At 44.5% G+C, this 13096-nt stretch overlaps 1 protein-coding gene across 1 annotated transcript; it reads right to left on the bottom strand.

The window, feature by feature from the left end:
• Positions 1 to 10821: 10821 nt before the first annotated feature.
• Positions 10822 to 12588, bottom strand: LOC143212764 (uncharacterized). The gene is made up of 2 exons (XM_076431882.1): positions 12459 to 12588; positions 10822 to 11380 (listed from the first exon to the last, which is right to left on the bottom strand). Exons 1-2 carry the CDS (start codon positions 12583 to 12585, stop codon positions 11064 to 11066), a joined length of 444 nt encoding a protein of 147 aa, XP_076287997.1. The 5' UTR covers positions 12586 to 12588; the 3' UTR covers positions 10822 to 11063.
• Positions 12589 to 13096: the final 508 nt, after the last annotated feature.

Raw genomic sequence — 13096 nt, 5'->3', positions numbered from 1 at the left:
CAATACCTGTGCATAAACGTACGTGCACGCGCTCGAACGTTCGCCCCGTACACACATGCACCCTCGTCCATAAGCATCTTGTCCGTGTGCATGCGAGCAGTTGCTGCTTCTTCCTTCTCTCTCTCTTCTCCTTTTCTTCCTGTTCCTTTTGATTCACCCTATCGGGCCCCGTGGCTTTCCATTATCTTTTCGTGACCGTGAATTTTGCACACTAAGAACATACCGATCTCAAATATTATCTTCCGTACCCATCGAGTCGTTTTCACTGTGCAGGGTGGTAGAACTCTGTTGGCGGGGTGATCAGGGGTGCTTAGGATGATCGGAGATCTACAAAGGAATTGGCACAATTTAGTTGCCAATGCAGTTGGTTAAGACCCTCATCCGTGCCTTGTGACAATTTGACAGTTTTCCCGAAATAAGTTTGTAGCTTTTATCCGAAACGTTGTGACTTTTTTTTAAGGCGAAACACGTAACCGAAACGCCAAAGATGTAAATGTTAACTCATCAATTTGAATAGAAAAACAGTGAGAAAGAACTGTTTACCTGGTTATTTTATTGATATTTTATCACTGTGTCAAAATTTGATAAGGGACAGATTCAATTTGCGAAATGAGAGACGGATGAGGGTTAATCTCCATTGTTAAGATATTTAACAGATTTATTTGTGTTAATAATACACGCACTTTAGGGCACACGTGTATTTAAGTACACGTGCATTAATGCATTCTCATTTTAATACATATGTATAACTTTTAGAACATTCATATTAATTTATATAATAATATAATACAACTAATGCATAGTACATTTTTGCCATAAATGCATAGAATCCGCAGTCTGATTATGAGCGATCGAATTAAATTTCTCTTATCGATAACTGTTATGAACGATCGAAAGAAATTTCTCTCCTCGATAACTATTATGAGCGATCGAAATGAACTTCTTCCATAGATAACTGTTATGAGCGATCGAAAGAAATTTCTCTCATTGATAACTGTTATAAGTGATCGAAATGAATTTCTCTCAACTATAACATTTACCAACAAGAGTACTTTTCGGTTACTTGTAATCCTTATTTGTAACCAATACGATTTTAGTCGATGAAATACTTGTTATTCCGACTTTTTTTCTTTTTGGTTATAACTAGACTGCGGATCTTTATGCATTTATAGCAGAATTGAGTAGATGAAATTCAAAGTTGTTGGAAAATTGAAAAAATTGAAGTCTTCAATCTATGACTTCTCCTCTATTAAAATCATTAAGGGAAGAAATAACATTGAATTTGATTCCTATTTCTTGCAAGACAATTTTTATTTTACATAAAGATCTGCAGTCTAGTTATAACAGTTATGGTTCCTGATTGAAACTAACACATTGCTGTCCTTAAATATTTGTAACATTTGCGCTGCTGTAAACTGCACGTGACCATTTTTGTCATAAATGCATAAAATCCGCGGTCTAGTTGTTACCAACGAAGATACGATTTTATGTGGTAGCACTTTCTTAAAATTCATCTAGAAAAATTGAAAATTGCATAAACATCCGCAGCCTACTTATGATAGATTCTATAAACAGTTCACCGTTCGATGAATATTTCTTTCCGAGTTCCGACGTCGAATGGCTGTTTGCATGCGAGTTTTTCCATTTCCTAGAGCCCACCCCCACACACAGAGAGGCACGGACACGCATGACATGTACACGTTCAGAAGGACTCGTGCTCTACAGCTCTTCGGCAGAGGCAACGGGGGAAAAGCTGTTGCTCGAACGAACGGAGAACGGGGGACGAGGAACACCTCCGCGGAGGGTTTCTGGAAGGAGGATATGATGGCTCGTGGCGTTATGCTCCGCGAGCTGTTATGCTCCTCGGGCACCACCGGACCATAAGCGAGGCTACTTCGCTCCCGTACGCTCCGCGCAACAGCCGCCGTGTTTCTTGTTATATTAGTGCAGCGGCGTCGCCAGGACAAATCTGGCAAGTCCATTTTGCAAGTTAAGTCCAGAACGCACTTGCCACGATCCTGCTTGGCCAGGATCATGAAAATGATCATGAAAAGAACAGCTTCCTATTTTTCTTTCGTTTCAGATGAAACCGCAACAGGCAAGATGGACTTCTTGAAAATTTTGCAGGACCCATTTCAAGCATTGTCCTCGGGCCTCTTCTGCAACCATTTCCAAGGAGGATTAGTATAACATGATAGATGATTTGCCACGATTCTGCTTGGCCAGAATCATGAAAATGATCATGAAAGAACAGCTTCCTATTTTTCTTTCGTTTCAGATGAAAACGCAACAGGCAAGATGGACCTCGAGAAAATCTTGCAGGAACCAGTTCAAGCATTGTCCTCGGGCCTCTTCTGCAACCATTTCCAAGGAGGATTAGTATAACATGATAGATGATTTGCCACGATCCTGCTTGGCCAGGATCATGAAAATGATCATGAAAAGGAGAGAGCTTCCTATTTTTCTTTCGTTTCAGATGAAACCGTAACAGGCAAGATGGACTTCGAGAAAATCTTGCAGGACCCAGTTGAAGCATTGTCCTGGGGCCTTTCCTGCAACCATTTCCAGGGAGGATTAGCATAATATGGTAGACGAGGACTCCAGTTTTCCTGCTACAAATTATTGCACCACGAAGTTGATCCTTTCAAGACCAGGACTGGCGAGGAACGGTTACACTGAACAGTTTTTAGGATCTTCTTCTTCAGACCGTGGAAGATGTCAGAAGAAATAACATTCGATTTAGTATCTATTCGTTCTAGAATGATCGAAATGATAAAGTTGCCTTTATAAGAATTGATTGAATAGAATGTCTAGAGCTGGGACTGGCAGGTTTGCACGCTTCTCCGGCGAATATTGCGTGGTGGATTTCGCGTGGCGGATTTCGCGTGTCGGACGCCAATGGATCTAGGCACGAGCCACGAGTCTGCGTCGAATATGCCTCGCAGTCTCTGACCCGCAGTTCCTCTCGGGGTACAGTCTTCCGGGGAAGCGGAGGTGTAGGAGAGGACGAGGAAGAGGGAGGTGGGGAATATGTAGGAAGAGGAGGAGAAGGGAGGAAGATGGGGAACGGGGGGGAAGGGGTGTATTTGGCCGTTCAGCATGCGTAAGGAGCGCTGGGGCATTATGCACGGGCCCCGTAAGGCTGGCCTGAAACGAGCGAATAAGAAAGTAGTTAAGACTTCGGCTCTGGCGGAGGTGGTTGCACGGATGGAGGCATTAGGCGTCCCTGAAGAGGAGAGGAGAGGAGAGGAGAGAGAGAGACTGCCAACATCGAATGGGGGAGAGGCCTGCCACGCGCTGCCTGTCTCTCCTCTTCCTCACCTCTCTTACCTTCACCGTCACTTCCTCCCACCTCCTCCGAGGGGGCCTACGCTCTTTCTAATATTTTTTCTTCTTTGATTATCCAATCCGCCGGTCCTTCTTTCTCTCGTCGACCATCTTACCGGTTACGGCCGACTTTTTTCCCCCTCGAGGTTCCATCGAAACGGCTCCTTTTGCTTCCTCGCTGCGTGTGCTGTCTTCCACCATTTATATTCCTTCTTACTGTTTCTCTGATTCCTATTGTATCGTACTTCTACAATGTTTAATCGTATGTTAGACATAGCGTCACGACAGCTTTTCATTCCACTGATGTTTTTATATTGGTTTGAATCAGATCCCTGGAACGCGAAGACAGCTAGAGGTTAGGCTATCATCTGCAAAATTCATCCAGTGACGAAGTGTTCAAACAAAGTCTAACAAATATGAATGTGACGCCTTTCTTTTTAAATGAAATCAAAGACTCGTTTGTAATCAACATACAAAATATATGAATTTTCTTTTCTCTTCTACGACATTTTTGGGGGTGAAGACGTTTCAAGGGGTTGAACAATGTCGTGAACAACCATAAAACTCGTCAGATAGTTTGTCATCCTCGGCAATGACGATGAACATCGACAGCAATGCGGCACCTCGCTGGGAATGTTTGCGAGAGCGATGTTCGTGGGCCAGCGTTAGAATAGCAACATTTGCGTCTGAAGCATCGGTCTAATTAGTGGTTCGTGACTCGGTAGGTACCACGAGTGTGCAGCGAAAAAAGAAGCACAAAATAATGGGGTATCTCTCGCGATCCAGCACGGAATGGCTCGTGCGTTCGCGACGGAAAATCCCCAACCCCTATAATCTGGCTCAATTTATCTCGCGGGCGCGTTTAATTCCCCAATTACGGGAAAATTTTCATTACACATGATAATTACGGCACCGTCCGGCTAATTAAACCCCATTAATCTCTTATTACGTAGACTGCCCGTTGAATCATCCCCGTTTCGAGATCCCCGCCCTTCCACCGGAGAAGGAGGAACAGAGAGAGAAGAAAAAATGAAACAAAGGAATCAAGAGCTTTATATCTCTGTGAGAGAAGAGAGGCGTTTGAGACGAGCAGAGAAGAAGAGCCGACAATATTGCTAGTCGTGTGTTCGTTCGGAGCCTCTAAACCGGAACAATGGCCAGCCGCCGGATAATGAAAAAAAGTCTGAAGAGAGAAGAAGAGGAAGAAGAGTTTCTGGAGGGTGGAAACGCGGGGAACAACGAGGAGAGAACTATGAAACTGCGTATGGTAACGCGACAGAGTTACGATCTTTTGCGCTCGCGACCGTACAAATGTTTTTTTCCATCCTCTCTACGCCTATTATTTCCTCCCCGCGTTTCGACTATGGCTGGATTCCCTCCTTCTTCATCGTTGCCCGCTCGTTCTTTTACCCGGACGCGCCTCCATCCTTATTAATTCGCGCTCGCGAGCGCGTGCACACGTTCACGTGTTCCTCTATCGCGGCTCGATCGACGCGCTGGAGGCGGCAGCGCTTTTTAAATAATTATAATGAGGGCAATTATCGTGTGCGCCGGCAAGCAGAGTGTGACGAGTCGTTGTTACACATTGCGGCACGGAGGATCGTCGCTCGGCCTGCTCGCGGAGGAATAGAAGTGCCATGATTCTAGACTCCGGACTTCAGACGAGCCTGAAGAAGGGAGAGGATGAACTGGCTAGAACTTAACCGGATAAGGATTAGGGGAAGGGGATTTTCAGTGATTATAAAATCGATGATTGGACGGAGACGTTTTATCCTCTAACGTGGAGTGGAACAACCCTCTGTGGACCTACGAGCATCCACAATTGGCCAGTGTCGCGTTAATTAATGTTGGGATATAATATACCGGGCGTTTCTTAATTCATGGTACAAATTGGGTCAGGAAATAAGACCAACAATCAAGAATAGCGAAATTGCGTGGGTGGCTTCGTTTCTAATTCCAAATTCTAATTCGAAAATCGAATGATTTTTGTCTTATAGAATCGACCTGACCTAATTTGTATCGTGAATGATGAAAAGTCCCTTTTGCCTAATGATACAGTAAGGAGCATAACTGATTCCACACACTTTAAATCAGAATAACTTTTACATGAATGGATCAAACGACTTCAATTTCTCTGTAAGGCTAGAAGAATTAGTTTAGTAAATGACGTCTCATAAATAAGTTGAAATAATGCATTTGGTCGGAATTGTGAAAAACAATACTAAAAATTGATTTTTACGACTTTTTTCGCTGGACCAATAACGAAAATTTAAAAGCTGTGTTCTGTAAACTCGTATGAATTATATGTATACGCTCTGAAAATTTCATTGAAATTGGTTAATTGGTTTACGAGTTATGAACGATCAAAATTGGTAAAAATTGCGATTTTTCAAGAGTTTTGGCCTTTTACCACTTTTGATCGTTCATAACTCGTAAACCAATTAACCAATTTCAATGAAATTTTCGGATTCAACATATGTTTTACACATCATTTACTAAACTAATTTTTCTAGCCTCACAGAGAAATTGAAGTCGTTTGGTCCATTCATAAAAAAGTTGTTTTGATTTAAAGTGTGTGGAATCAGTCTTTACTGTAACTAGACAGCGGACATTATGGAAAATTACAAATTTTACACCTGAATTGCAACGAACTGGGGTGAAGTAGAAATTGATTTTCTTTCTTAATACGTTCAATTGATTCAAAATAATATAACAGTGGTCTTAAGTTCTTCTAATGTGTATACTGTTTGAAGTTACATCTGCTCATTTTTGTCATAACTGCATCAAATCCGCTGCCTAATGACAACATTTAATTACAGGACACATCTCCAGCGAATAGCTATAAAATTGAGGAGGCGGGGTCTGTTCTGTAGCTTTTGCGGAAACTGCAGAGGCGAGCCGAGCTCAAAATGCCCGGCAACGGTACCGCGGCCGTCCGTTATATTATAAATTAGACACGAATGCAAGATTCGCTTGAAGAACTGCGCGAATAATTTATGCGTTGACGTTAAAGATCGAGGCGCCGGAAAAATCCGCGGACGGTTCAATAGCCTATCGAATATCGTGTTCGGAACGTCAATTATCAGAATGCATACATCAACGGTCTCTCTTGTGCGCCCTTTGCGCGGCCGTTGACAGTGAGAAACCTATCGCGATCTGGACGGGGGCACAATATCGTCGAGGTAAATCGTCTGCCGGAAGCGGATTCGAGAAGCGTCCGACGAGAAATTGTACGCGCGTCGACTAATCCAATTAAGCAAAATATAAATTTGAAAAGGGATCGCCGGAGGCGCGGAGATACGTTAATCTTGGCGATCAAGATGGTTGCGAAGGTAAAACGAAAAGAAGGAAAAGCTGACCTGACGATAACGTTTAATTATCCGTTCGGTGTATAGAATTTCGCTCGGGCTTGTTTTACCGTTACCGGTGCTACGTGTGTACACATACGGCACGGATCCGTGGCTCTCGTGAAGCTGTTAATACGCGAACTGTTTAAAACTGCTACATTTGCCACCGTCGTAAGGGAATTATTTCAAGCGGACCGTAAAATCAGAGGAGTTCGCGCATGTGAGCTGTGCGGGCCCATGCAGGACCACGTAGGCCCATGCAGGCCCTACTTCCCGTCGCTTAATAACCATAGTAGTTGAAGAAGCGACGTAAAACAATCAAACAAAACGCCCATGCAGCCTGTCAAATTCTATGCGAGCCTATGCAAGTCTCTTTAGCGGGTTTACGAGAGGGCACAAAGGTACTTCGAAGGTACAAGTTGTGTTGTGGAGACTTAACCTAAGCCTCTGCAAGCCCTATGCAAGTTTGTACGATTCTATTGTGTGTTGTACACGTGTTACGCATGTTGTCGATCCTGTCCAAGTGCAGCTCCATAATCCGATGATGGAAAGCACCAAGCAATCGGTTATAATTCGTGAAAACAGAGATCAAAGTGTTCCCACGCAGATGCAACGACACAGATAGCCGACAAATGGTTTCAGATGCTTCTGTTTGATGCGTTTCATTCAAAGCTTATCTGGCCGCCATCGACCTCACGATTCCGACAGAGACGCGCGATACATTTTTATAGAATCCTCGGCTCTTTCGGGACACACGAGAAATTCGCCCGAAAGAGATCCTCGCGTTGTAGCTGTGCTAGTGATGCCAAGCTAATTCGTAGAAGCCCGAAGGACGATTCCTCCGGTAAAGGATTTTTCCGGTAGGGCAGGCGGCGCGGCGGCGGCCCTTCGATTGTTCGCGGTGAAACGGCGCAATGAAAGCTCGATGGTACGAACAAAAAGCCGTGAGGTAGACATAAATAAATAGGTGGTGGGTGTGGTTGGTTGGCCGCACACATGGCGTCGTGACCCGTCTCCTCTCTTCGTGAGCTCGGGCCTCGCTTAAGTTATGCCCGGCGGAATGCTGCTGCTCCCGCTTCTTTCGGTGTCGTGGCTAAACGTTGTTCACCGTACGTTTTACTCCCATCCACTCGTCTTTTTGCGCCTCTTAATCCCCGCGGATTGAAGCCATTAACATGAAGACTCTATGCTAAACTTGGCGGAAAGCTGCCCTGGACTTAATGGACACGGAACGGTCCTTTTCAATACTTGAACTCGAGTTGGAAAGAGAAATATTTCAGAAAATATCAATACTTCTCCTGGATCTCCTGGATGAAATCCAGCATCATTTTTTTCCCGGTATGGTTTCGAGGGTCAGATCCTCCCGGTTATCCAGCGCAAAACCCGACGTTTCTCTAACCTGTGTGTAACGCCGTTCATGACTTAACACGGTGCTTGGGTTCGGCTGTGCTTTGGCGGTTCAGGCTGCCGGGACAATGCCGCATTGTTTCATCGTCGTAGGCTATCTAGTCGGCACGGTAGCAGGCCCGAACGATGTTTATTATCCTCTTGCGCAACAAAACAAAATGCCCCGGTGTTATATTATCCTCCGCTTCGTGGTCGAATCAGTTTCCCATATAAAATCCCCGGACGCCGATGTTCCGTCGTAACTTCGAACCGTGCACGACGCTTCTTCAGGGTGTCCTTCGTAGCCTAGAACCTGTACCAGGCCGCTGCGCCGGGTACGCCTCGTGGAAAATCCGAATTCTACATTCTGTGCGAGCCTGTATAGTTCTATGCAATTCTATGCAAACTTTGCAAGCCTTTGCAAGCTTTTGCAAGCCTATGTAAACTTTGGAAGACTCTGCATGTCTACGCAAACCTTTACAAGTCTACTATGCAAGCCTATGCAATTCTACACAAACTTTGCAAGCCGAGGGAAGCCTCATTGCGAGCTTATACAGCTCTATGCAAACTTTAAAAGACTGCAAGTCTACGCAAATCTATAGAAGCCTCTGGCAGCCTCTACAAGCCTCTGCAAGCTACTGCAAGCCTCTGCAATTCTACGCAAACCTATGCAAGTCTACGCAAACCTATGCAAGCCTACAGACTCCCTAGCGCAGCAATCGGATTTACTTACTCGCGACGGCCGAGTGTCAAAGGCTACGCCCCCTCGACCCGGCCACGTGTCTCGCTCCTCGTGGCGGTCCTAGTTCGGAGCTCTTCAGGCGCGTTCCATACTCGCTATTCGTGGTGCCTAGGCGAAATAGGGCCGTCAGGGGGAGCGAGACGCGCGGCCGGGTCGATGGGGCGTAGCTTTCGAAACTCGGCCGTCGCGAGTAAGTAAATCCGAGCGTTGCCCTAGAGAAAATTCGGTAGAGCTGGCACCCTGGTGTTAGCACAAACGATGTCCGCAAACACATTGCAAGATAAAGTAACTAGAAGCGTTGAAACGTGAAGATAACTTCTGTAAATGTGTGTAATCCTCTCCTGTCCTGAAAAGAGCATATCGTATCGCCGCGACTGGAGGCAACGGCGATGATCAGGCGCGTGGCAAGGAAATCTCTGCCGCTATCGGTCGAGGAATCCGATTTTCTCTCGCTCTGTGTTGTCGACAGGCAACAAAATTATTCCGGCTGACGTATGAGTCAGGCAGACGATCCATTGTAAAAGCGGCATGGGCTCATAATCTGGCGATGTAGGATCTCCAGGCCGAGCTGACCGGAACTGCGCCTATGCTCTCTCACCGGAAGTGCCGCTGCCACATGTAGTAATATAAATTATAATGCCCTTACGGTTTTTCCTTTCGCGGATTTGCATTTAAAACGCCGGGATGGCCATTGTCGTTGAAATCAGGGCCCGGCTGATTTTCATGGAAATAAGAAAATGGATACCTCTCTCTCTCTCTCTCTCTCTCTCTCTCTCTCTCTCTCTCTCTCTCTCTCTTTGTGGTGTTTTCACACCCCTCGGAGTTTTTGTTTTTAGATAGAATCCAGAGAGAAGAGAAGATAAAAGAGTGTGCTAGCACGAAGAGGGGCTCTACCCTAACACACGCCTGTTGATTTCCATCGAATCGTGCCAAGGCTAATCGGAGATCAAATCTGGAAACGGCTCGCTTTCACCTACTCGGACACAATGGGCTCTCAAGCTTTTCTAACTCCTTTTTACTCTGTCCCAATTCTTTTTCTCTTCAGTTCCATCCTCGAAGATCGTGCGCGTCCGAGGATGCGTGAGACTGTTGTACGCGGTTTCCTTAATTAGCTCGATGCTAATTGCGCAACGCAGAACGCGCCGGGGAGGGTCGTTTGTGATTTTCTTTACCCGGGACACCTGTCGCCCTTGTTCACGCAGGACACAGCTGATGATCATCTGTCCCTGCAATAAGAAGAATCCAGATTTTTACGAGTTTCAGACTCCTCCGGTAGCAAATACTTTGCATTCAGCGGTACCGCTTACATTAATCGTTCCACTAGCTGAACGATTACACGTAACTGACCGGCTGTATGTTTTGCTCTTAGCGGTGCTAAGAAATTAGCGGAATTAATTTTGCGTACTTTCTACTTCGTGCAACATAGTCCGCGCAGACAAACCCGAGACCGCTGATTAGCGTTTCTAAATTGCAGCAATTTATCGAACAAGTTCGGAATTCCAGTCGCCGCTGTATATGTATATGCATTAGTTAATTTTCTTTCGCGATGTTATTATCAGACTGCCGATCTCCATGCATTTATAGCAAAATTGAGTAGATGATATTGAAAATTGTTGAAAAATTTTCAAAATCGAAGATGCATTAATTTCCTTAATTTAATGTTGTATTATTTTAGTTTCTATTTCTTGCAATCGATGCAGACAATTCTTCTTTTGCGTAAAAATCCGCAGTCTCGTTTCTCGTCGCCTCTTATTACCATAGTAGTCGTCACGAGAGAGTAAAGTCGTTTCGCGCAGCTTGGAAGATGGTGGGGGCGCAGCGAGCCTATCGTTTCTCACTCTACTACCCCCTCCCCGCTGTCTTGAACCAATTAGGGCGAAGATGCGCAAAGACGAACGAAAACTGGTCTTTACGCAGGTTTACTCTCTCACGACGACGGGTTTACGAGTGCGCGAATGTGCATTAACATTCGCATAACATACACAGCATAATAAACAGTAGATTATGTTTTATAACAGATAGAATCTTTGTGTTACAATAAATTACAAGCGTTCTTCTTCTAGAGTCAAATTGATTCAAGAGGACGCTGGAGGATCTACGATATTATTCAAACAATATATTGTTCAACTAAAGTGTAGTGCTAACTGGACGAAGCAACATCAGAGGATGTGATTTCATATTGTTAAACAAGTGTGCATGAAATCGTCAACAAATGGCGGTAACGTCTTGACTACAAAGTCGCGTCCTGGATCAAGGATCGTTCAGATCACGAACTGTCCGCGTTTTATGAAGTCAACGATCCTCTGCACGGTGTTCTGGAACCTGGAGAAGTTGGTTCTGGCTTCTTCAGAGGTCTTCGACTTGTAGATCAGGGTTGTGTAGGCTGCGGTTAGCTCGGTGACCAATCTTTGAGCCCTTCTAGCGGCTGCGTCGATGGATCCTGTTGGTGTCTTGATGCTTTGGGCTGTTCGAATGATCTCGTCTCTCACTAGCTCCACCAAACGATCGTCGTCCTCCTCGGTGGACTTGCCGCTGGCTATTGCGCGGAAGATCCCCTTGATGGCCTCGTCAGCTGCTCCTGCGATAATCAATGTTAATCAGTTATTGATATACATAGATAGCGATAGAAACAATTGCTGACGAAGAGACGTGTTAGGTTGGTGCCCGATTCTTTGTTGTACTTTCAAATCAGACCTGACCTAAATTTCGTATTCGATATTTTATCTCTCGCATAAGTTTCACGAGGATTGGCTAGTGGTGGGCACTATCGACTAAATACTATCGACTAAGACTGATTTAATTAACTATCGACTAAATTTTGCAGTGGTGGGGGTTACTATTGTTAGTCGACCGTTTTACTGAATTCTGCAGTGGGGGAGTATTACGTATATTCAATTGTTTTATTACTAAATATTCATTATTACAAATATTCTCCTACGATATGAATAATGCATATTAATCATACATAGAAATATGATGCATTTCGAACAAAAATTGATATCCTAACCTATAATATTATGTATTAGGTGTGCAAACAAGTTCTTTCCCTTTTCTCCAAATTTAAGATTGTATTACATAAATACAGTACAAGATTACGTCTCAAAGTAATCACCCTCATTCTCTATAACCTTTTCCCACCTGGTGGGTAAATTATAAATTCCATCCTCAGTAGCGCGTTATAACTAGTTGGGGCCTTAGGCAAAATAGAATTTCGGGGCCCCTAACCCCAACTAAATAATTTTATGAGAAAAACGTAGAATTTGGATCTTGGATCTTGGTTTGTGTTCGGGGCCCCCTTTTGCTTGGGGCCCATAATTGGGTTGATTTCCTAAGCAGGAATGCAAAGAGTAAGCAGTGACGCGAATGATGCTTCTCGCACGCCATATTCTTTGAAATTGTTGCATGGGATTGGAAACGGTTAGAGCGCTCATCACGACTCTTCTTAAAGCTAAAAGAACGCTCTTTCAGGTGGCACCACAATCGGGAAGTAATTCAAATTCAGTCAGAAGTTATGATCGTAGAAAAATAAACTCATTTGCACACCTAATAATATCGACAACATCAAAAAGAGATTATTTATTTAGTTACTATTAGACTGCAGATCTTGATGCATTTATAGCAAAATTGAATAGTTCGACTATGTTCGACTACTTCACCTGGCGCCGCTTCCGTCCTCCTCTGGATCGATCCCCGTGGATCATTCTCGCGATCGATAGCCAACGATCCACCAGCCAGAAGGACGATCGCGATCGCCTCGAGTATCGGCATCCTTGGACGTTCCATCGGGTGAAACTGTCGGTCGTGAGCCCGCCGATTTTCTCTTTTTATACTACTCCTTTTATGCTAGTCCGTGGACGTGGCCCCCGAGGATCGCGCCAGGGACATTATGTAAAATGTAATTTGTCGTGTAGGCTCGCGTACCGATCATTACGAATGATCTTGATGCGTGTCATTAAAATGAAAAGACAGAAGGGAAAGTGGAACAGCGTGACGCACGCCGCAGGAAAGTATACTGTTTCGTGGATCACTTTGATTTTCACGTTTCGACGTTTACGGGAGCATCCGCGGGCGGCCGCCGGGAAATTTTGTGAAAGCGCGAAACCCATTTTTCATCCTCGGAACAGTTTTACTGAAACAATTGACTTCGCTTGCGTGGTCATTGTTTTGGGCACTTGAACAAATAGCAAGGAACACAGTTGTTTATTATATCTGTTAATTGATTTGATGTTGGGAAATTATTTTTCACCTAAGGAAGGTATCACGTTTCAAAACGGTAGAGCATTGCATAAGAGTG

The sequence above is a fragment of the Lasioglossum baleicum genome, chromosome 10 (genome assembly GCF_051020765.1).
Source record: "Lasioglossum baleicum chromosome 10, iyLasBale1, whole genome shotgun sequence".
Classification (NCBI taxonomy): Eukaryota; Metazoa; Arthropoda; class Insecta; order Hymenoptera; family Halictidae; genus Lasioglossum; species Lasioglossum baleicum.
Note: the sequence above shows the minus strand (reverse complement) of the source record. Positions and strands in the feature narration are given on the sequence as shown.